The following is a 23,378-nucleotide window of genomic DNA, read 5'->3' as shown; positions in this document are numbered from 1 at the left end:
ATGACCAACAGCTTCTACTCCCTCTTAAGTAAAGTATGCACTCACCATGTGTTTGCGGAACAGCATTTTAAACATGAATAAAGAATTAGTACAGTGTCTATTTTATTTAAGACTGAACAAATAACTGAGGAAAAAAATTTTATTCCACAAATTTAAACTATTATCTTTCTGTTTAAATAGGTATCTTTACGGGACAATAACAAAAGGAGGATAAAAAGCTCTTATAGCAATTTTCTTAAATGATTATATTTTAAAAAGCATTTCTTTGATATAAGAATGACATTGGAGACCACATGCTAAACATTCCTGTATATTTGTTTTGGGGACTAGGAAGAGTCCCTACTGTGACTAAACTATTTTAACGCAGAGTGGATTCTCTTTCCTGTCCGGAAATATATACAGTAAACCAAGAGCTACAGTTTGCTTTCAGAATAACCCACTATTGATTGTACATGATCAGAAACTGTCAAACCATGAAGCCTCACGCTTGGATGGGCACGGAATGTCTTTCTGTTTTGGGTTTTGTTTCTCTGAAGTACACCTTGTCTTGCTCAGTTAGGCCTCTTCAGGTTTACTACCCTACCTTTCTATGCTTTGAGGTGTCCATGGTTACCCCCACACTGCTGGTGCATTACACCATGCTAATAATTGGAACGGAAAAAAATGAGAGAGTGCAAAATGATCTGTTTTCAGGCATTAAGCAGTCAACTAGATGTAAATTCCATGAAACAAAAAAAAAGGTATTATTTACAGATTTATTGTGATGTTAATATTTACATCTTGGGATGAAAAATAGGAAATGTTAATGATTGGCTTTACTAAGAGGATCACTTGATGCCAATGTGAAAGCCAGGGAGAGAAGGCAATTATGCAAACATCACATGCATCCTAATTTCAGTATGGAAACTTACATTTCAAACCTAAATTCAGGAAAATAACATGGAAAGTTTTACTACAAAATCTAAACATGAGAAAGATTTAAGTGAAAAATAAGCACATTGCATATGTCAGATAATCTAGTCTGATTATCTGAGCTGTGCTAGCTACAGGGAAGCACTTACCCTTGAGTCCAGCTAGAAGTTAGCAGGGTAAGAAGGAACAAACCAGAATAACATAAAGACTAGCAACAAGGCTCAGGAAAGCAGACAGGAACCCTAACCTAGCGCTAAAGTACTCGGGTTCAAGCAAAGAATGAAAAAGAAAACTTAAAAAAAATCCCCCAAAACAACAATGACACTTACAGCTGAAAATTTCTTATGAAGCTCAATAAACCTAGCCATTTATTATGGTGGAACAAACAATTACAATTCTCAGAACAGCCAGCTCTTGCTATATGATGTGATTAACAGCCATTAAATATAAACACACATTAAAAATGAAGTATAATCACAAGTGGTATGTAAAACAATTACTGACCAATCTTTAACGTTTAAAAGAAATTTTTTTCAAAAAATGAAAGCTGAGTATGATTTTTTTTGGTTTAATGTACTACTGACATAGAATGGACAAAGATTGGTGCTCCCATACAAGTGACCACTTTTATGAAGCTTAATATATTGCCAAAGGGTGTAATATATCCTGGCAGCATTATTAACTACAGTACTGTACATCATTTCAACAGTAAACAAGCATGGCTTTGGGATTTTTCGCTTATAAATGCAAATATTTGAGAAAAAGTATAGCTTTGTGTTAGTGTATTTTTTCCTTTTAAATTGTAGCAAAACAACAATAAAAAAGCAGAAATTCTCAGTCTAACAGGTGCCGTTTCACCCACGTAAAAGGGATTGTAGAGTCATACACAAATTAATGAATAGCAGGATCTATTTTTTTCCAATATTTAAATTGCACAAAAAATATACTCCACCCTTGCTTAGAGCTGTTTGTTTATTTCAAAGTCAAGTGTTGCTAGCCAGTTAGAAGACAAGTTGAGTAATGCATAAAGTTTATATTTGCTAAGTCAAATTATGTGGGAACCAAATGAATTCAGTATTACTCCCAAGTTTCCCCACTGCAAAATGTGTTGTTCTCAAGTTTCTGTTTAACAGACAGCTACATAACAAGACTGGAGTGTTGGATTTGTGTGTGCGCGTGTGTGTATAACAGAAAACAGTTCTATCATCTTTAAGCAGCTTACTCTGCCCATGAAAGCAATAACAAAACAACTTATAGAGACACTGCTTTAACATTTACTTTCTTGCAAGTGCTTCGTTTGCCAAGAACTTTACACTATAATAAGCAAGAAAAAAAATAAGATCTGCAAGGTATATACTTAAATGCACAAGAATAAGGTGCTTAACAGTAGTTCTTACCTTTCTGCAGGCAACACAACGAATAAAACAACCCACCCCCAGCAAACAAAAACCCCTTTTAAAATGCAATACTTGATTTATTATAAGTTAAAAGATTTAATCCAGATCTCTATCTATAACCAAAACACTTGACTGTAAACCTCATGTGTGCATGAAGGACTCACTTCTGCTTTTTATGACTTAAGCTGCATGTATTTTACTACTCAATGATCTTTTAAATGAGCGCGGTATTCTGTCCACAGAACATATACTAATTTATAGGCATAAAAAAATAAGCTACTGGTCCTAGCTCCTTACTGCTGCCATTGGCAGAGAGCAGCTGAAATGCGCGGATGAATCTGGGCTCTGACATGTTTTCTGCTTTCCCCTAGTCGCTTGTGTAGGAGGATCCGTTCATCTAGATGCTATGGAAGAAATATGCAGGAGTTTGACTGGGTTCCCGACTCTGCACTTTGGAATTACCCTCTTGAAGAGTTTTTTTTGTTTTTTTAGCAACTTTAGCAGTAAGGGGCTCCAATGACAGCAAAAGTTGTGTGGAAACCATTCTGCCAACGAGTCTTGGTGGTAGCGTAGAGGCCAAAGGCTTCAGATTTTAGGCTGGTGAGGATGGAACAAGGACCTGAGAAGAACAGAGGGCACTGCGTGGACGGCTCTTTACTCTAATTGATCACAGAGGATGAGTTTAGGGATCTAAGATCCTGGCTTCTTTAGTTGGGAGGAGGGAGGAGAGAATCCAGCCTCAGTGGAAGAATGAGAAGGAAAGCGCAAGTTCAAACTTGTGGAGTTTCTATACCTTTATGTATGGATAGTATACGGGAATATACAGAGCATGGGAGAATGAAGGTGCATGACCCAAGTCTTTGATGGAGGGTTGTGTAATGGTTAGAAGAAGCTAGGTCTCCTGTGTTCTGTTCCTGACCCTGCCACTCACTCACAGGCAAATCGCTGAACCTCTCTATCTCAGTTTACCTGTAAGTACAATGGGTACAGTACTGCTTACTCAGCCCCTTGGTTGCGTATGCTGAGGTCACACAGGATAGGATGCGGGCCCTGACCATGGCCGGAGTGTGGCTCTTAGTCATACCCCTTGATACCCTCTGTCTTCAGTTCCTGTAAGGTTGTGGGAAAGGCCTACTGCAAACACCTTTGATTAGTGTATATTTGTTAAGGATAAAGGTGTTTGAGAACGGGGACCTGCAAACGTGTGGGCCAGACGCCCTCCCCAAATATGGCCCCGTTGTGCTACTCTAGCAGTTGGCATAGTCAGCTCTTATGCCAGGTCTGATATAGGGTTATGTTGGGAAGAGAAGGGCTGTGTCCAGAGTGATGCCAGTCGATAGCAGCCCCTTACAGGCTGCTACCAGCTAACCTACTTTGCAGTAGCTCTGAAGTTGCCCTAAAATATGCCACAGCTGGCATTGAACCAGCCCTAGCATAAGGGAGCCACACTCAGCTCCTTGCTCCACCCCTCTTCCTTGCTGCTCACTTACGATACTTACAAAAATGGCTACTGACCAAAAAAGTTTTGCCCCACAAACGGATGCAAAGAGGACAAGATTTTGAAGAACCTTTTGACAAAGAATTTGGGTGGGTGAAAATATGATCCTTGTGATTGCATCAAGATCACCATGTCCCAGACAGGTCTATTGAAGAAGCACAAGACATATGAGTTAAATTGCCCAACATGTAAGATGCTCCTTTTAGCCAGTTATCTCTTTCATGGCCCCATGCCATTGTAGGGTCCAATCCTTCAGTCCATAGTTAAGTCAATGACTCCGTAGGTCAATGGGAATTTTGATTCTGTAAGGTCAGAAGCAGGACCACAGAAGGGAAAACACTTAATATGCATTGACCAAGCTGTATCATGCTATGTTCTCATGGATGTTATAAGGGGACACAAGCTATGCAGTGCAGAACAGAGTCCAAAATATGCAAGGACGTGAAGCACAGTAAAAAAGGTCCAATAGTCCATACGTCCTACATGTCCCACAATTGTATTCTATGGGGATGAAAAATATAATTCTTATAAATCCCGAGACTAGTATATTAAATCCTGATTTTCTTAAAAAAGCCCAAATTATGTTAACCCTAAGTATATTTCAGCTTATATGGAAAATATAGTTCTAAATTCCTTGATCATGTCAAAATATTCAAAACAATTACAGTTCTGTAGATACTATTTTAATTGCTCCTCAATTTTAAATGTAAAGTTGATTTAATTAGAAGATTTTCTTAAGGAATTTACGGTCTTTTCCTTATTTTACCTAATGGTTTCAGTCTCTTCTTGATGCACATGCATCATTCTTGTTGAAGTTAAAGGGAGATACACGTCCACAATTAAAAGCTATGAAAGGTGGTACTAAGATATGTTCAAGAAAAAATGCGCACCTCGTTCATCCTTTTTTACTTGTGTTGGCTTCTTATGATTGTTTAAATAATGGATTTTTTGTTTAGTTTAAAATCAGATCACATTGACAAGACAAAAAGAATCATGCTAAATATAAAATTAAGTAAACTATGAACAAACACACAGTGTGTGCAGATAATCAAGAGTTATAAGATGAAAATTCCCACCTACCTGATCTGTAAAAGCAACCTATTAAAAATACCACATACTTTCCCATAGTTTAAGTTTTCAACAAGGAGCCTCCTTTTGTGGGTGAGTTTTGCACCTTCACAATTGTATCTATGTTTTTGAATGTGCAATTGAATTGTGGGTGTAAATCTGTGCACTTGCACCTCTAGGCACCTGATCTTTGGTGCAAATCAAGTTCGCTGATCTGGACCTGCAACTTTCTTCTTGTGGATGGAAAAAGCATTCCAGTAAAAGTATCAAGTATTGCACTTTAAGATACTCATTTTACAATTTCCTCTCATAATTTGTTTCTTGGGTTTGATTGTGGGTAAAACACAAGGTTAACTGGTTATGAATTCACTGAGGTAAAAGCAGCTTAGAAATCACAAAAAAAATATTTCAAAAAGTTGGAATTTTGTGTCTTAATATTTATTCACATCAGTGCAGAAACTCTTTCCATCAGAGACTTCTGCTGTCTAGGAGAACTTTATTTACTTACAAAATTGAGAGATTGGGGCATCTAGCTGGGGAACATTTCCTCCCTTAGCATTAAGCTTTTGAACTTGGGTTGGTGGCACAGGTTTGTGGGACTGGCCGGTGGCCCGGTACATGGCTTGAACCCACAGGATACGGTCCTGTTCATCATCGCTTGCGAAAATCACTGTGTCTCCTTCTTTCACTGCATTGAAAAATGTTCTGCCACCCTCCAAACCTGGCAGGAGAAAAAACAAAACATTTTAACGTGGTAACAGAGATTCACAGAGCTTAGCAGCAGAACTGATCATCCTGCATAATACAGGGTGTAGAATTTCACCCAGTGATTCCTGCTTTCAGCCCACTGAGCCAAAACATTCCTTTTAAAAAGTAACATCCAATTTTGATGTAAAGACTGCCAGTGATGGAAAATCCACCACCTCCCTAGGTGACACATTGGATAGCTATATCAATGTGTGTGTATCAGCTGCTCTCAGTTACTCCAGTATAACTTGATTGACGTTAGAGTCAACAAGTTGCGTTGGTGTTATTGGGAGCACGTGTGTCAAAGGGTTTAAGAAACTTTTCAAATGGTTTGATCTTAACAGTCTAATGGAGCATTAGATTGTTTTTACAGAAGCTAGATGTCAGTTATATGTAACATTTACCAGCCCTTCTCTTGACCCCAGGTGTTTGGGCTTGGTGCTGTAGTCCTTTTTCAAGCAAAAACTCCCGCTAACTGCCGTGCCCTTAATACAACCCCTGACCAATTCTCATCTTGGAAACGAGACTTGGGGTGGGGACAGGGCTTCATGAATTTCTCTTTTCCAGAGGGTGCATGTTTGTTTCTTTCTCGCTCCCTGATTTGGGGCCAGATTCTGACCTCAGTTACAACGTGTAAACCTGGAGTAACAGAATCAGATCCTTAGCAGCTGTTTTCCAGCTACTTGCTGAAGCCCATGTAAGAGGGACGAATACCTGCATTCCTCTGTCTACAGTAATCTCGATCCGTACAATCCCAGCCCCACTGAAGCCAATGGGAGTTTTACCATTGACACCGCTGTGGCCATGATTTCAGAGTGGAGTGGTCCTTCCTAGTTCTTCACAAAGCTGAGCAGGTCATCTTTGGAGAACAGCTCAGCTCCCAACAGCCCAAAGCGGCACATCCCATCTGCTCAGATTGGAATGCAGTGCCACAACTCATCACAGAGAATCAGATCCTGATGCTGAGTAGCACTGTCCTTGACGAGTGGTCCCATTGAAATCGGTAAGGTGTGGTGCTACTCAGCATGAGAAAAGGGATCAGGAAGTGGACTATTGTGTGTACAAGAGAGGCCCTGGAAAAGCCGGATCAGTGAAAATGATACTTTGGTCTTGTATTTTTTTTTATGATGAAAACAGGTACATTGGTTGGCATAGGTGTGTGTGTGTGTGTGTGTGTGTGTGTGTGTGTGTGTGTGTGTGTGTGTGTGTGTGTCAGTCAGTGGAGAATAACTTGAAGGTTTAGGCTGGGATTTTCAAAGGAGACTCGCTCAGTTAGAAACTTAGTTCCTATTGGTTTTACTGGGAGTACCTAACCTGCTTAGGTTCCTGTGAAAATGCCAGCCTCTGTGCCATTAAGAAAGACATTTGATAATATTTCATCTTCAGCTGGTTTCCCCAAATCAACTTAGAGGCTGTGTGGTTTTCAAGTTTTGAATAGATAACAATTGGCATAAACACAAAGATATGTATAAGACAACCAGTCACGGCTTAGCTACAAAGACAGAAAGAAAAGGATCTGATTTGCAGCTATATTTTGCAGTTTCATAAATGTGACAAGCTTTATCTCTTAGCAAAAACCTGTCACCTTTCCTCATACCTGGCTGTGGGTCAGTGTAGTCCACTGTGTATCCGTCAAGTTGCAGTAGTTCCTGAGGCTCAGCTTTTTTCTCCCGGTAACTGCACATAGCAAACGTATATTGACTAACCTGAAGAAAACCACAAAGCTAAGATGGCACCATGCTACCACAACAGGGAGATTCAAAGTGTAAATGCTTACAAATGATGTTCAATAACTGGAGTTTTGCACAGGGTACATCCTCATTTACTGATCGAGAAGGAGATTTTATTTTCTTATTGATCGTTGCCAGACTATGACTTGAACATGCTTAGCAAAACATTTTCTTACACATTCTTTTACAGCTGATTCCTAATTCTCTGCACTGATACATATGTTTTTTTATTTCCCCAAAAGAGGAAGCTACATGCTTTATAAACTCTATCATTCATCTCAGACAAGTGCCAGAGTGACACCCTGTCACAAACAATGTGAGCTAAATTGCTAGGTGCCAGTCATATTAGAGCAATCTTAAAATCCCACTGATCTCTGCAGTTGTTGTCATCAGTGCTGTAAATGGCAGCTCTCACTCCTCTGAGTTACCATCTGTATGACATGATACATTCAATGTCAAGTTCTTGATGGAAGCCTTTTCAGCTTCCGGGATCTCCGTCAGCTCTCAAATTGCCTTTAGGAGGCCATCAGGCTGCATCAAGACCCAACTTGTACTTCACATTTTAAAATCTGGAATGTCTGAAAGAAGACTGTTAGAAAGCAAAGGATTCTCCGTGCTTTAGGCTAGGAACTTACAGGGAAATTTACTGTCAAATGATTTCAAATGACTTTGTTAAGGTTGTGTCAGAGCCTGGATTCCTTACATAATTTTATGAGTTTAGACATTTTGTTGACCTCTGGATGAAACTTTGACTTCATGTGGTTCCTTAAAACTCTTATATTAATGTATTGTGTTCGTCATTTTTTGGAAGTGCGGAAACATCTTGAAAGACAGTCTGTGTGCAAGTGTTCGCTCTCCACGGCAGCCAAGCAGCTAAGAGATTTGCCTCCAAACTACAGAGACATTGCTCTAGTATAAATATACATGCAGCATATATTTTTGTGGCATCTATCGCTCATAAAATGCTATTTATTTAAAGCTGTAGACATGAAATTACTTGCAAGCAGATTAGATCACTGCTCAACCACTGCTCGATACACTGCTGCCCTCTACTGGTTTGTGTTAAATACTGTCATGCACTCATAAGAATTTTTCATTATGGCAACTTATTCTCAGGAACGGCTCATAAAAATCTACAGCCCACACATTTGTGGGAATAAGATTAAAAGACAGATAATAGTGACCTGTTAAGTTCATTGCTTACTACCACCACTAAGAATACTGAGCAACAACCAACAGATATTGTTTTCAGTCGCATACTAGACATAAGCATTTGGCATGAACTTTGATTGAAATTATGTACTCAACCTTCCTAGCTATTCAATAATTAAAAAGACTGTAAAAACAACAATACACTTAAAATTAACCTTAGTGCCCACAAACACAGAATTTAGAGCACTCTTGCATTTATTTTTCAGTCAGTTGTACTTTACATATACTTTACATTGCTGCCACCTCCTGGACAAATTGCGGAATTTATTACTGATTATTTACTATTGGCAGCTCTCAATTACTTCATGAAAATAATGAGAATTGTATTACTCTGCAAGTAGTTACCTTCTGAAATTAGTGATGTCAAGAAAAATTTAATTTTTGAGTGATTCAATTTTAATCCAACATCAACCTCTAGTGATACAACTTGTGTTTATTTCCTGCAACAGTTATAGCAACATACAACAACTCTTCTCTAGTACAGAATAACCTCTCTAACCCAGAAAGTGGGTGCTGATTTTCAGACTCTCTTTATATATATATATATATATATAATTGCATCTCAGAGTTCGTGGACACAAAATATTCTTCATTCCCAATAAGAAACCAGCCAAATTAACTATGTACACACATGTTTTACACACATATAGTCACACTTTTGTCAGTATTTCTAATTTTACAATATTATACAAATAATACCACTACTCTCATTCTACTGATCCAAGGAAACTTTCTTGTTAGAGCTCCAGCTGTGGCTTGGAACATTCTACTTACAAGAATAGAAGTTCATGAAGTATTAAAACATGTATTTGCACTGTTGTTACATATATTATTTTGGTAAGACTAAGGGGTTTTTTTATTACCACCTTTGAACTCCAATAACCTTCCTTTTCTCAGCCTGACATAACCAAAAAAATATTTCCCCATGTTATAGTACTGTAATTGAGATAGAATTTTTAAAAATTCAAGCCCAAATCTTAGTCTACAGGTTTTCATTCATCTCCTATTTGTTTTTTGATCTTTAATGTAGCTAATGATTTATATTGGCGATATAACAGGATTTTGAGCACTTACCATAGGGTTAATTTACATCAGAGAGAGGTTACATGTCATATGGCAGGAAAAGTAAGATGAGTCAAATGAAAACAGAAGTGTCCAAAAGCCACTGTCCTCTGGACAAGTTTAAAATATGATTTATATAGCACTGCAAGTGAGCAAAGGGCTATGCAATAGACAAAGGGTGCCAAGAAATAAGTCCCTCCCTTGAAAATTTACCGTCTAAAGGCACGAGTAAGTACAATGCAAAGTAAAAACAAATAGAATGATTGGAAAGCTTCATGGAATAAGTAGTTTTTAAAAGTCGCTTTGAGGGAGCTGATGGATGTTTCCTGGTGTGCAGTAATTGGTGTCCAAGTAAAAGGGTTGAAAGAAAACACAGGGAACAAGAGGGGCGATACCATAGAAAGAGATGAGGTCAGAGACCTAAAGTTTGTCTACATGGCAGTTGGAGGTGTGATTGCAGCAGGTACAGATACACCCGAGCTAGCTTTAGTCTAGCTAGAGGGAGCACCAATAGCAGTGAAGCGTCCTGGACTTCAGCACAGGTTAGCTGCCCAAGTCCCCAGGATCTTGGGTGGGCTTGTGCAGCTTGCGCTCAAGCCCACGACGCTGGGCCTTCACTGCAATTGGTACTGCATTGACTAGATTAAAGCTAGCTTGGGTGCATGTCTACATGCAATCACCTCTCCAACTGCAGTGGAGACATACCTTTAAGTAGCACCGGAACTATAAAGAGCTTTTAAAGGCAGGACAATATTCAGAAGTAGAGAGTTCAGAGGACAGCCTAATGTGGAACTGTGTAATAAAGTTTTACAGTATTGCAAGTAAATGCATTTTCATGAAATCTCACTGAGGTCTGCTCCACACAGAAAGTTACGCTGGTTTAGCTAAAGGTGTGATGTTGTACCAAGTAAGCTTAAACCACTTCAGCTTTGTGTGTGGATACTTTTCCATGGGTTTAAACTGAGCTTATACTGGTGTAGCTTGCCCCATTGTATTATTTAACAGATTCACTTCTACCCCGATATAATGTGACCCGATATAACACGAATTCGGATATAATGCAGTAAAGCAGCGCTCCGGGAGGGGAGGGGGGTTGCAAGTGCCGGTGGATCAAAGCAAGTTCGATATAACGCGGATTCACCTATAACGTGGTAAGGTTTTTTGGCTCTCGAGGACAGCGTTATATTGGGGTAGAGGTGTATAAGCTACACAGATGTAAGCCATGTTCAAACCAGCATAACAGTGTCTGCACGCAAAGTCAAAGACGTTTAAGCTCAATTAGTGCAGTATCCAACCTTAGTTAAACCAGTGCAACTCCTGTGTGTAGATGCAGAGTTGGTTTTCTCTCTTCCATTGGCACTTCTGGGAGTTACTGCAGAAATTCTCTCTGACACCATGGCAAGGAGAATAGGCTTCTAAGAACATAATCATGGAACTCCCATAAAGCTCCCAATGAAGCCAAACTCAGTACGAATACACTAGACACTCTTATTTTGAGGTTCTTGGAAGATGGCATGTCAAGGTCTCACTGGTATCAGATGAGACAGTAATATGCTGTCACTGCTAGTCACGAAAAGTATTAACTGTGAAGGAGCAGTACAGAATATTCACATTTAAAACAGCTCAGGTAGATGAGACGAAGGATTGCAACACAAAAGGAGCTGTCTATGCGCAAGTGCTGGCCCTGAACTATTTACCCCTGGGTTCAGAAACAAGCTGACACCACATCTAGTGATAAAATGTGAATCTTTCTATTCCATGAGGGATGGGATCATCACACTCGGTCTAAGAACGATTCTCTAAAAATTTGCTTACTGGGAGATTTATATTCCAGGTTCATTTCAGAGAGTCAGACTGGGCCATCTGCAGGAATTGAAATGAGTGATTACTATTTTTAAACCCACGGGGATGTCTGGATGCAGCGTTTTTTCTTTGGGGTGTCTAGGTGGGAGAAGTGACTCCTCGTTTCCTGTTGTGTAACCACAGATTTCTTCTCCACGGGATAGCACTGCAGAATTGGATGGAGATTGCACCTTGTCTACATCAGCCCCTAACCTCTCTGAGCTTACCAGTGGTCTACTCTGCATGGAGGTTTGTGAGTGGCCTGCCAGGAGGAACAACTAACACACAAGATTCACTTGACAGCCCGCAAGGTTCACACAGAACCAAAGTTGAGGGGTACAAGTCAGGAAAAGAGGGATGAAAAGGAGACAGAACATGGAGAGGAATATTCCTTTTAGTAAGAAAAAGACAAGAAAGGAAGAACAAAAGGTGAGAGAGAGAAAGGGACAAAGAGAACAAGAAAAGGGAAAACAGAGAAAACAGGAGAAAAATTACAAGGGTCACTAATTTTAGATTGGCAAATTAGATTTTACTTATTCGTTTCACCATATTTCTTCACCAGGTGTATATTTCTAATAATTAATAAACGGGACGGATGTATATTCATGAGTACTGTTTTTAATTGCTCCTTAACAACCAAATACACCAATTCTGTCTGACACCACTTTTCCTAGAACTTTGTACATACTTGTTCATTTCTGTACCTCACTTTGAGTTCAACACAGCTTATTCAGTTTCATCCCGGTTCCTCACTACTGAAGGGACAATGAGGAATTCCTAAATGGACCATTTCTATATTAACAACAAATATTTTCTTCCAAGAGGAGAGAGACTGTACTAAAATACTTCCGGCTGCAGTACAGTTTTCTACAGTGACAGAAGACTTCAGTCCTCTGGTTCCAGATAAATATATTGTCTTCCAAGCACTTTATGGACATAAATGAACATAACGGGCACTCTATCTTAACCTAAAAAACACTACAGACCAGAACAAAATGTCAGATATCAATAAATTACTCTTTACATTCAATTTCTAAATGTTTAAAGGTAGCTACATACCACACATAACAAGCACATTCACTTTTTCATGGGAGTTGTGAGAATGTGTTCCCAAGGGCAGATTTGAATCCAGGAAGTCTATGCAAGTAGTGCCACTCACACCAATCTACACAAATAAGAGTTGTGTATTTGGGCCCTTACTGTCAGAATTCTATCGTGATGAGCCAGGATGTCTGTTTAAAGTACTCTGTTTTTATGGAATTATTTTTAAGTACTGTTAGTTATTGGGCATTGCCAAATGCTCATTTCATCTGATCTTACCCAGAATCAACTGAGTTTTGCTGAAAGCGGGAGCTGTCACTATTAGTCTAAATTACAGTGAGTTTAGAGACTCTGTCACTAGAACTATAGATCCAGGCACAGACACTGCAACTGTTTGTAATCTACAGCAAGTTGATCTGGTTCCAAAATGTTCTACAAACATCATCAGACACAATCAGTTGAAAATTGCTTCAAGCTACATGGCAGACATGTCATCCAGGTACTGCAAAGTGTTACTTCCCACATGCTGCCAGAGAATCAAAACGGGGTTATCGCGAAGATGACATGACAAAAATAGATTCAGTCTGAAATCTCAAAGTAATTAATTCTCTTGCCCTTAAGAATTACAATTGTGAATTTTCTATTGTAGCCAACAAAACCAACGTGAGTATTAACTCCTGTTCATTTCATTATGTCCTGCAGTGCATTACTGTAGCTATACATGAATTCGAGCTCTGCATGCTCTCAGAATTTTATATTGCCTCTCCAGGACCACAACAGCCAGCTGGTTGAAATGCGCATGCTGAGTACATTTCGCAGAAGCAGCCAGTTAGGAGACATTTTTAAAGTCAGCGATGGGCTCATATACACTAGGATGAATGTGCACTACCTTTTTCAACCAGTCATGGTAAAACTTTGATCTAAAAGCTTTCACTGCTTACCACAGCCACTGGCATTAGGACTGACTTTACCAAGCAGTTTCCTCACTTGCGAGGTTGTTTCCATCCAACCTTAGGGCCATATTCTGCCATCACTTTCACGCTGCATATCTTGGAATTTAAAATGAGGCAAGTAACGAGTCTCTGCCATGTAATTTACATCTAATCAGTATTCTGCTCTTCTGCTGCTCATCTCAAAGGGTGGCACATGCTATAAGGGGGGTGGGCGACACACTCAAGAGAAAATTGTATCTATTGGATTCAGTCCTGTCCTCCAATACACGGAGGTGTGTTAGCAGAGCAAGTACAGGAGACTGTGTTGTGAGACATGTAGTGACACACACCTGCATACTGAAGGGGAGTGTACATTAGAGAGCACAATACACAAAACATAGAAATTGAGCAAAGGAACCATTTCTCCTCTACACACCAGCTAATCATTTATCTATCCATCCATTTAAGTACTTTCATAGCCCTCATCACTGTAATATCTGAGCACTTATACACAGAGAGCCCCAGTAAAAAATGAAAATGATTGTTTTAGCCAAACTATAAATGAATTATTACTCTCCTCTCACATTTTTAAATGTGAGTAAAATCATAACTGCACTTTCACACTGAAGACAACTAAAAGTGGACTTGCCTCCTGGAAAGCATCTCCTTCTGGCTTCTCGTGCAATATCCCATTACTCGAATGGAAGCCACTTTTTATCCCATATAAAACATACCAGATGTGCATCAAGCACTCTAATAAATACTTACAAGCTATGAAACACCCGACCACCTCCTGAACAAAGGGCTAATACATGGCAGCAATCTCAGCCCTGTGAATTTCTCATGTGACGACATGCCTATGATTTGCTCTCCCCTCCAAATGGAGAGGGAAATAACTTAACTGCTCTCAGAACCGACAGCAAAAATTACTTATGGTGAGGCTGATGCTGTACTGGTAGCATACGCTGGACTTGAATGGAGGGGAGAGGAAGAGCAAAGTTGGGGGGAGGAAAAGGAGAGGACAGAAGAAGAGAAGGCAACCATGTTTATTGATTCGTTCAGATTTATGTAAAATTCAAAAATGCCACCATTGGGCATTGTAGTTGTAGCCATATAGGCATCTCCTTGCTCCCATGCTGATCCAACGGCAGGACCACTGCCTAAAGGATCCCCTATCCTTCTCTTGGAGTCCCTTAGAAACATTAAAATTACAACCCACAGATATAAACTCAGATATAAAGTCTAATCCTCCCCACATGGCTAAATATAACCAGGCAGAAGGGAAGACAGGACACCTCTCCCTCTCCCCCAACACTATATATGGTACATAAGACCCATCCTCTCTAGATGTTGTACCAAACGACACAGGTATGTTTCAAATTCCATCTCTTGGTTCTGGAGGTGTCTAGCCTCATGAGTCACCGCTCCCCATCCTTCATTCTCTATATAATTAACCATTATCCCACTCAGTACATTTAGCAGAATCCAGTGAATTACAGGCACCAGTGCCTTTGCTTCCAATCAGTGTTAATACCAGCAGCCATCCTTAGCATCCCATGAAAAGCAAATGACAAACATACGGAGATCAAAATATTTTTATTCAAACTTTACTGCCTGCCGACAAGTTCAATGGGCCCGAGCTGCATCTAAGGGACAGGACAGAGTGCATTTGTTGTTTATATTTCACATACAGCAGAACATTTCACATTAACAAAGTGACATAACAGAGCAGTTGTTACGGCAGCTGGAATTTCTGAGGCGGACTACAGAAGTGCAATTTTCTCAGCGGCTAAATCCTGCTTGCCTTACTCAAGCAAACTGTCCCACTAGGCCAGATTATGATTTTACTCATGCCATTTGAAGAATAAAGACCTAGTATCATTAGAAAACGTGGCCTGGCTTCATGTGTTTAACACCATGCTCTCACATATGGGATGCCCGCATACGTGATTAGTAGTGAGATTCATGCTAAGGAATGCACAAAATCCAAACTCATACAAATAATTATAATGATGTGGAAAGGATCAGAATAAGGACTCCATGTGAGATAAACGGGATTGGGGTTTCTCATTAGATGGGGGGATTAGGGTCCAACCCTGCAAATGCTTATTCACAATTATCCTTCATTTATTTATTTCTAGTTATGGCCCAGACCTTGCTTTCAAAGCAGTGCCAAAGGCACCTCCCCAGAGGACCTTGCAATGAAGGAGAGAGAGTCCCTGGATTAAGAGCTACTTCTCTGAGTAAGGGTCCTGGTTTGGAGAATTCCAGTGCAAAAGAAAAGAAGAGACAAACTTTGAATTGACAACTATAATTCAATGCTAAAGGATAATCCAATTGTTTCATTGCCAAGTATATTGCCATATGGTTGTTAATTCAGACACAGAATATAATAAAGAAAATAGCACCCTAAAATATTTACCATCAGATTATCTATGCATGTGTTTCTGTGTCTTCTGCACATAAAGAGTCATTAATAATGCTTCGTTCTCTCCCCAGATGCCTTGACATAGTAGTTTCTTTTATCAGCAATTAAGTCTGAAACAGTTTAAGGTTTAGTTTCCGAGAGCCTAGGCCTGTGGCAAGCCGAGTGCCTCCTGCAAGATACCAAGGGCTCCCAATTACCATCAAAACCAATGGGGCTTTGTCGACAGTGACAATGCTAAGCAATCCTCTCACTGCTGGTTTAACACTGGTGCAGTTCCACTGGCTGTGGTGTAAACTGGCATTTTTAACAACGTGCCATAGAATCAGATCAATGTAGGGCTGGACGGGATCTCGAAAAGTCATCAAGTCCAGCCCTTTGGCTGAGGCAGAATCAGGTGTTTGGCCAACTTGTTCTTAAAAACCTCCGGTGACAGGGATTCCACAGCCTCCCTCAGAAGCCTATTCCAGAATTTAGAATTAGGAAGTGTTTCCTAAATCTCCCTTGTTGTACATTGAGCCCATTACTTCTTGTCCTACCTTCAGTGGACATGGAGAACTGATCACTGTCCTCTTCATAACAGCCCTTAACATATTTGAAGACTTATCAGGTTCCCCCTTCTTTTCTCAAGGCTAAACATGTCCAGCTTTTTAACCTCCCCTCAGAGGTCAGGTTTTCTAAACCTTTCCTCATTTTTGTTTCTCTTCTCTGGACTCTCTCCAATATGTCCACATTGTTCCTAAAGGGTGGGCCCAGAACTGGACACTGTACTCCAACTGAGGCCTCACCGGTGCCAAGTAGAGCAGGACTTTTAGAAACCGTGTTTTACATATGACACTCCAGTTAACACACCCCAGAATTATATTGTCCTTCTTAGCAACTGTGTCACATTGTTCACTCATTCAATTTTTGATCCACTACAACCCCCTGATCCTTTTCAGCAATAATACCACCTAGCCAGTTATTCACCATTTTGTAGTTGTGCATTTGGTTTTTCCTTCTTAAGTGAAGTACTTTGCCCTTTTATCGTTACTGAATTTCATCTTGTTGAGTTCAGAACATTTCTCCAATGTGTTAAGGTCATTTTGAATTCTACTCTTTTCCACCAGAATGCTTGCAACCCCTCCCAGCTTGGTCCGCAAATTTTATGAGCATACTCTTTACTCCATTATCCAAGTTACTAATGAAAATATTGAATAGTACCAAAGCAGAATGACCTCTTTATAAAGATTTATACACATAAAGAGTGAGCTGTATGACATGGAAGTTGTAATCCACTGTTCCCTCCTTAACGAGTGTTAAGTCAAGCTGCAAAGGCAATGGAATTCAGACTGAAATTTGAAACTTTGTGCAAAATGAGAATCAAATCCAACAGTTTCACACATGGAGTGCAATCCTAACCCTACTGAAAGTTTGTCATTGACTTCAATGGGAGCAAGATTATACCCATTAACTTGATTACTCCTGATCTACACTGGTGTAAATGAAATCAGAATCGGGCCTTACATTCTCTCTCTCTCTCTGGCCTGGATTCTCTGGTCTAGCCAAGCTGTTCTCAGCACAGGACCATTGCCCAGGATGACTTTTTTCTACCCTAGTGGTTCACTTCAGGGCTGTCCTTACACCTGATGACAGCTCCAAAGGCAACACATGGGGATGGCTACACCCCAAATCCACCCTGGCCACACTTCATTTTATTAGACATGTCCACTCCACTGAGGGAATCATCAGTGGAGCTGGATCTGCTAGGTTTCCAGCTGCTCTGTCTAGCCAGAGTGGATAGAGTCCCGAAGCTGTGACTGACAGACTACGGCTGGTTTATACAACATTTCCAGATGGTCAGTGGAACTGCTTCTCTGACAGTGGTGAAGGATCAAACACTCCAAGACGACACCCTTCCTACCCAGCTGTTGCCCAGACCAAGACTTTTCTAGAGTTTACAGGGTACTTTCTGGACCAACTCACTTAACAAAAAACCCAAACAAGTCTCTGCAGGGTGGCGCCTGCTTTCCGCCTGGTTTGTTTTTGTTTTTTTGGTTTCTTTGAAGGAAACTCAACCATGACTGAACTTACAGATGACACTAAAAGTGGAGGGGTTAAAAAAAAAAAAGTATAGGAAGAAAGAAAGACACTGCACAGTGACCACTAAGGGCTGAATGAGAGGGTGTTCAGCACTGATAACTGGGATGGCTTAAATGCAGAGAGAGGAGATATACATAGGGTGAAATATGGGCCCCATGGTTGACAATGGCAAAGTTTCCATTGACTTCAGAGGAGCCAGAATTTCATCCCACAGGTACAAAATGGAGAATCTGGACCAAACAGCACAAATTACAGTAGAGTGAATTTATTTCCTCTTATCTCAGTGTATTATCCTGCCCTAATATTACTTCCTCATGTTACCAAACAGCACGGTAGCTGCAGGAATACTATGGAATTGGATTTCGAGGTTGCAAGCTGACGTATCCTCAAGAGGCTATTTTCCTTCAGAACCTTTGCTCTATGAGAAAGTTGAGAACCCCACGGCTGCCCAAATGATACTTCAGAAAATGTTTTATAAAAAATTCAGATTATTATGAGAACAGATTTAACAATACCACCAATTACTGTTAAAATTCAAATTATTATGAAAACAAACTTAAAGCCACTGATCAGTCTTAAATTTAACACTTATTTTTAGCTGAAATGTTACCTGGACCAGCACAAAGAACCGTTTCTTCCATCTCTTCCAAACGTTTTTACCAATGGCCCATAAGTATCTAGGAAAAAATACAGAATAGCTGAATTCAGTATACACATACTGCTTATTCTCCTATTGCTTTTTAGTGTCATTGCTCCACAGCTCGACTAGGAAGTCAACACAAAACCAGGAAGAATTACAAGGGTCCCAAACTATGCACAGTTAGCAAAGAACACGTCACGTTTGTGATTTCTACTGTCAAAATAAGCTGTAAAGATAGCAACATAAAAAGCTATTATAGACTCATTATTAATGTCAGAGAACATTTACACAATCTCCAATGTGCTATAAACCTCTTAGATGGAGAACTGGTAAAATGTAAGCAGAAAAATGTGTGTTATGTACAGTAATTGCCTTCATTTCATTATTTGCTAATTCTCAAACATGAAGGGGATGATTCTCCCCTTGCTTACACTGGTGTAAATCAGGAGTAAAACATGTTAAAGGGCTTGATCCAAAATTTGTAGGAGACAATGGAAGTCCTTCCCTAGACTTCAATGAGTGTTGGACTGGGCCTTAAGTGACAGCAGAATCAGGCCCACTGTGATCAAATTTCAGAAGAATATTGATGACATAGTAGGATCCAGAACTAACACAGGCAGGCAATTCCAGAAACCAACCTTCAGGGATTCACGCTATCAGCTCTTTGGGGGATGATTTATTCCAAGAATTTCATATTACTGCCTATTTTGATGGCCACATTTTAAAAAAGCAAAATGTATTTATTTAGCATTACTTTCTCCCCTCTTTAAAAGGAAAAAATAAATAGTAAGGCTGAGAGTAAGTAGCATATGTCATCTGATCTGCTATGAGAGCTGTATAACTTAGAGAAGTGGGCCGTGTGAATTAGGAAAGGACATTTGTGGAGTTATTGACTATAGGCGCCCTTTAACTTTACAGAACAGCGACCGTACAGTCAAGTGGGAAGAGATGATATTTGCAGTGGAAAATCTTGGAAACATTTAGCATTACTTTCTAGCCTTCACAAACCCATTCTGTTGAGGGGAGCTGTCAAACATAAGGGTTACTGAAAACATGAAAAACTGGGACTGCAGAATTCAGACTGACAACTAAATAACCTGGTTGATAAACTTAAGGCAAATTTCTAGGCATCTCCCTGGTTACCATAATTCAGATGACATGAACTCTGTCTAATAAGGAAGTGAATTCATCACCCCTATAAAGGAAGAATTAGGGCTTTTAAAATAATTTTGTGTGTAACCTCTGTGATAAAGCACCTGCTGTAGCTGCCACTGCAATCCATAATAAAGACACTGGCAAAAATAATAGTAGTAGTAGTAATAATAAACACAAAGACATCATCCAGTGCGGTTAACTGGTTTTATTCAATGGGACTGTGGTGTACTGTATCAACATGTTTCTCTCAAGATATCTGATACCTTTGCCTTTTTTCTGCACCAATAAATACAAAGAAAGTAATTTTCTGTTATGCTGGTAGTCCTGTTTGTCAAAAGCGATCCCAGATGAATACGTATTCTTTGCGAATGTATAGGCTTCCATTGTGGTACACACACAATTCCACATAATATGCTAACCTGGGTAGTGGGGTCTTGGTTTATGTTACAAAAACATAGAGCCCAATTCTGCTGCCATTGGAGCCAATGAGAAGTTTGTCATTGTCTCAAATGGTAAACTGGGGTTTGACTCTGACTCTTACATAAAATGTGCAGTTTCAGACTTTAGGATGCACCAGCCAATTAACAGCCAGTTAACAGAATCAAGCATCAAAAAGCATTCTAAGAATATAATCAAAAGTCCTGTGAGTTACTTTTGCTTCATGTATAGATGCTGATCTAAGTGGTACTGTAGTTAATGGGAGTTTTTCCATTGACTTTAATGGGAGGTTTCTCATATCCTTATATGGGTGGATACAGGCCATTAGGTGCAAAGGTAGAATGGTTTCTGCCCATTCCTCCCACAGGTAACCCTGTTTCATTAGGCACCCTAAAAGAAATGTTATGATTTAGTATTAGCAAACTTGTGATCTCATCATAAATAGGCAAACAAGTAAAATAAACCTTCTAAAATCCTGGATCCATTTAAGTCAAAGGGAGCTTTGCCATTGGCTTCAGTGGATCCAGAATTTCACACCTGGTAACGTATAAAGGTGTAGGCTCTACACTAAGATTGAGAATCACTCTAGGTCCTTTTGCAAAGAGATTTCCTGTTTCAGCTAATTTAAAAAAAAAAACCTTAAAATCCCAACTTATAACTGATTTCTCATAATTAAATGCTGTTTTGTCAACAAGTGTCAGCAGCGAAACATTGCAAGACTTCAGTGCTGACAAGGACTGCAACATGCTGGTTTTAGTTGTTCTGTATTTGAACAGTCAAATCATTGATTGACAACCTAAATGTATTGCACAACAAAGTGGCATGCCAGAATGTGAGTGCTGAATAGAAGCGTATTCTAATAAAGACTTTGGCCAGATTCTGCTCTCAGTTATGCCAGAGTAATTCCAGTGAGGTCAACCAGACGTACACCCATAGAACTGCACAGAATTTGCTCTCCACACTGTACAATATTTAGCTAACACCTTTAACACAGATTCTCTGCCATGAAGCTGTGGGGATTGATTCACATGCCCAATGAAGTCAATGGAAAGGTTCGGATTCATTTCAATGGGTTCCAGGATAAGGCTCCAGGGGTAGATATTGCAATGAACCAATATTTTAAAGTAAATAATTTTAACCAACACCTTCTAAATCAAATGTTAGACCAAAAAAGGATGACCACGGCCAGAGCTATTCAGTCCAGTTGCCATCAGAAGCTGCAAGGTAAACAAATATGACTGATGAAGGAATATCCTCTACGGATGATTTCTGGAATCCTGTGATGGCCAACTATGCTCCAAATGTGGCTAGGGATCCTGACCTCACTACTGGACAGACAAACAAGGCGGAGGAAGACAAAAGAAAGAGGATGAGTGGTTTGATCCCTCTATCAATTATGATGCAAAACTTTATGAAAATAAATAATTTTTTTAGCTACAGAAATATGCATCTGGAGAATAAGTTAAACAAAACAATGTTTTTTCTGGATGGCTTATGTGGTAGCTATTTATTACACACTCTTCCTCGAAGAGAAATCAGAGAGGAAAGCCTTGCCAATGGCATTGGTTATATCCTCCTAGAGGTGATCTGCTTTATAATCCGGTAGTATGGGGAATATGCTTATCTGCCTATCTGAGAAAGCAAAGGATGAGGAATTATTCTTCTTTGGTTGAATGAGTTTGTTGAATTGGCCAGCTCAGGATTGGCTGAAGTGCATACGGTTTATGGAAGCATGACAGGAAGAGCTCATTTTCTGCCCTCAGAAACAAACATACGACTCCCACTGTTTCAATGTGAGTGAAGATTTGGGCCCAAAAGACGGAAGAGGCCAGTTGGATCATCTAGCCCATTTCCCTGCCAACAAAGAACATTTTCCCTACTGTATTTTTCTAGTGTCTGCTGTGTCTACTATAGTTTTCAAAGTCTCAGTCAATGGGGGATTCCATCATTCCCTCATGAGACTATTCCATGGACTAGGATATCTCTGGTGGGAGTTTCTCTCTGATATTCAGGTATAACCTTTAATGTCTTTAAATTCCATCCCATTACTCCTAGTTATACCCTCATGTTTTACTCTACATGAATTCTATTTAATTCTACAATTGTAAAAGACTCATCCCAATATAAATAATGATGCTAATAGTTCATCTTCATCCTTGGTGTATACCTCAAGCAGAAAGCCCGTTGTTTGTTGGTTCTGAGAATTCAACGTTGGAAGAAACAGAATAAATTGAGAAATTATACTGATGTTGAAATAAAAGACCAGGGCATCTCACTGGTTATTTTCTAACAGAGAAAATAAAATCCTTAGTCATTTCCTCAGGATTATTGTTTAAGGATTTAAATTGTTAGGTTGATGCACATGAGCATATTAAAAGGATTATGCTAAAATATGTAAAGTGCACTGCAAATGAGTGAACCAGCTCCATTTCTATATTTATGCCTCTTTCATCCTTCTGTGAACTTGAGGATAAAACAGTGTCTCCCCACTCCTGTCATGCTCAAGTTATAAAATCCAAACTCAAACCCAATTGATTCAGAACAAAACAAAGCACTTACCCAGAATGCTTCATGTTTTGAGGTTTATCCATTCGGACTGCAAGTTTGATCTTTAGATCTTGATCTGGGCAGTTTTTGGAAACTGTCATTTTGTGCCACTCTGATTGTTTCGGGCTATTCGGAGTAGGGTGAAGAACCACCTGCACATAACGAAGATAGCAACGGTGAAGTAGAGAAATGACCCATTACATTAGTTTTTAATAGGGAATTAAAATACATTTCTATTGACTTAATTAGGGGCAGGATTTCACTCACCATATTTTAAGTTAAATTTTATTATTTTGGGATTAGTTTATACTCCTTGGCTGCTTTAGCTACTGCATAATTATTCTCAGTGTCCTGAAACATCTACTAGAGATCAGTGTTTTGGTTTAGTGCATTTGTTATTAGATTGGAGAAGCTAACACCTGGTGGTCATGAGCAACCTTGTTAAATAACTAATTAATTGGTGATCTAGGTTAAATTGTTTAAATTATGATATTATTAAGTATTATTAATAAGTATTTATTAAAAACAGTTTAAGAGTAAAGCATACACAACAGAAGAGAAAAGAATAAAGATTATTACTGGTAAAACTCCTTTATTAGTAGTAATAATATTACTAGGAACTTCTGTCAAAACTCAGGGACTCATTGAGC

General features: G+C 39.4%; 1 protein-coding gene across 31 annotated transcripts in view; it reads right to left on the bottom strand.

Moving 5' to 3' along the window:
- Nucleotides 1–23,378, bottom strand: part of CADPS (calcium dependent secretion activator) — a 359,086-nt gene that overhangs the window by 120,966 nt on the left and 214,742 nt on the right. For 16 of the 31 annotated variants that reach the window (XM_039482401.1, XM_039482397.1, XM_039482400.1 and 13 more), the window contains exons 8-12: nt 22,741–22,880; nt 18,559–18,625; nt 7,220–7,328; nt 5,384–5,596; nt 1,062–1,073 (exon numbers count right to left, since the gene is read on the bottom strand). In XM_039482401.1, coding sequence (XP_039338335.1) covers nt 1,062–1,073; nt 5,384–5,596; nt 7,220–7,328; nt 18,559–18,625; nt 22,741–22,880 — 541 coding nt within the window. The remainder of the gene's footprint in view (nt 1–1,061; nt 1,074–5,383; nt 5,597–7,219; nt 7,329–18,558; nt 18,626–22,740; nt 22,881–23,378) is intronic. The other 15 variants (XM_039482399.1, XM_039482411.1, XM_039482415.1 and 12 more) reach the window with 1 other exon arrangement.

Source organism: Mauremys reevesii, linkage group 7, assembly GCF_016161935.1.
Source record: "Mauremys reevesii isolate NIE-2019 linkage group 7, ASM1616193v1, whole genome shotgun sequence".
In the NCBI taxonomy this organism is placed as follows: domain Eukaryota; kingdom Metazoa; phylum Chordata; order Testudines; family Geoemydidae; genus Mauremys; species Mauremys reevesii.
This window is presented reverse-complemented; position numbering and strand designations above follow the sequence as displayed.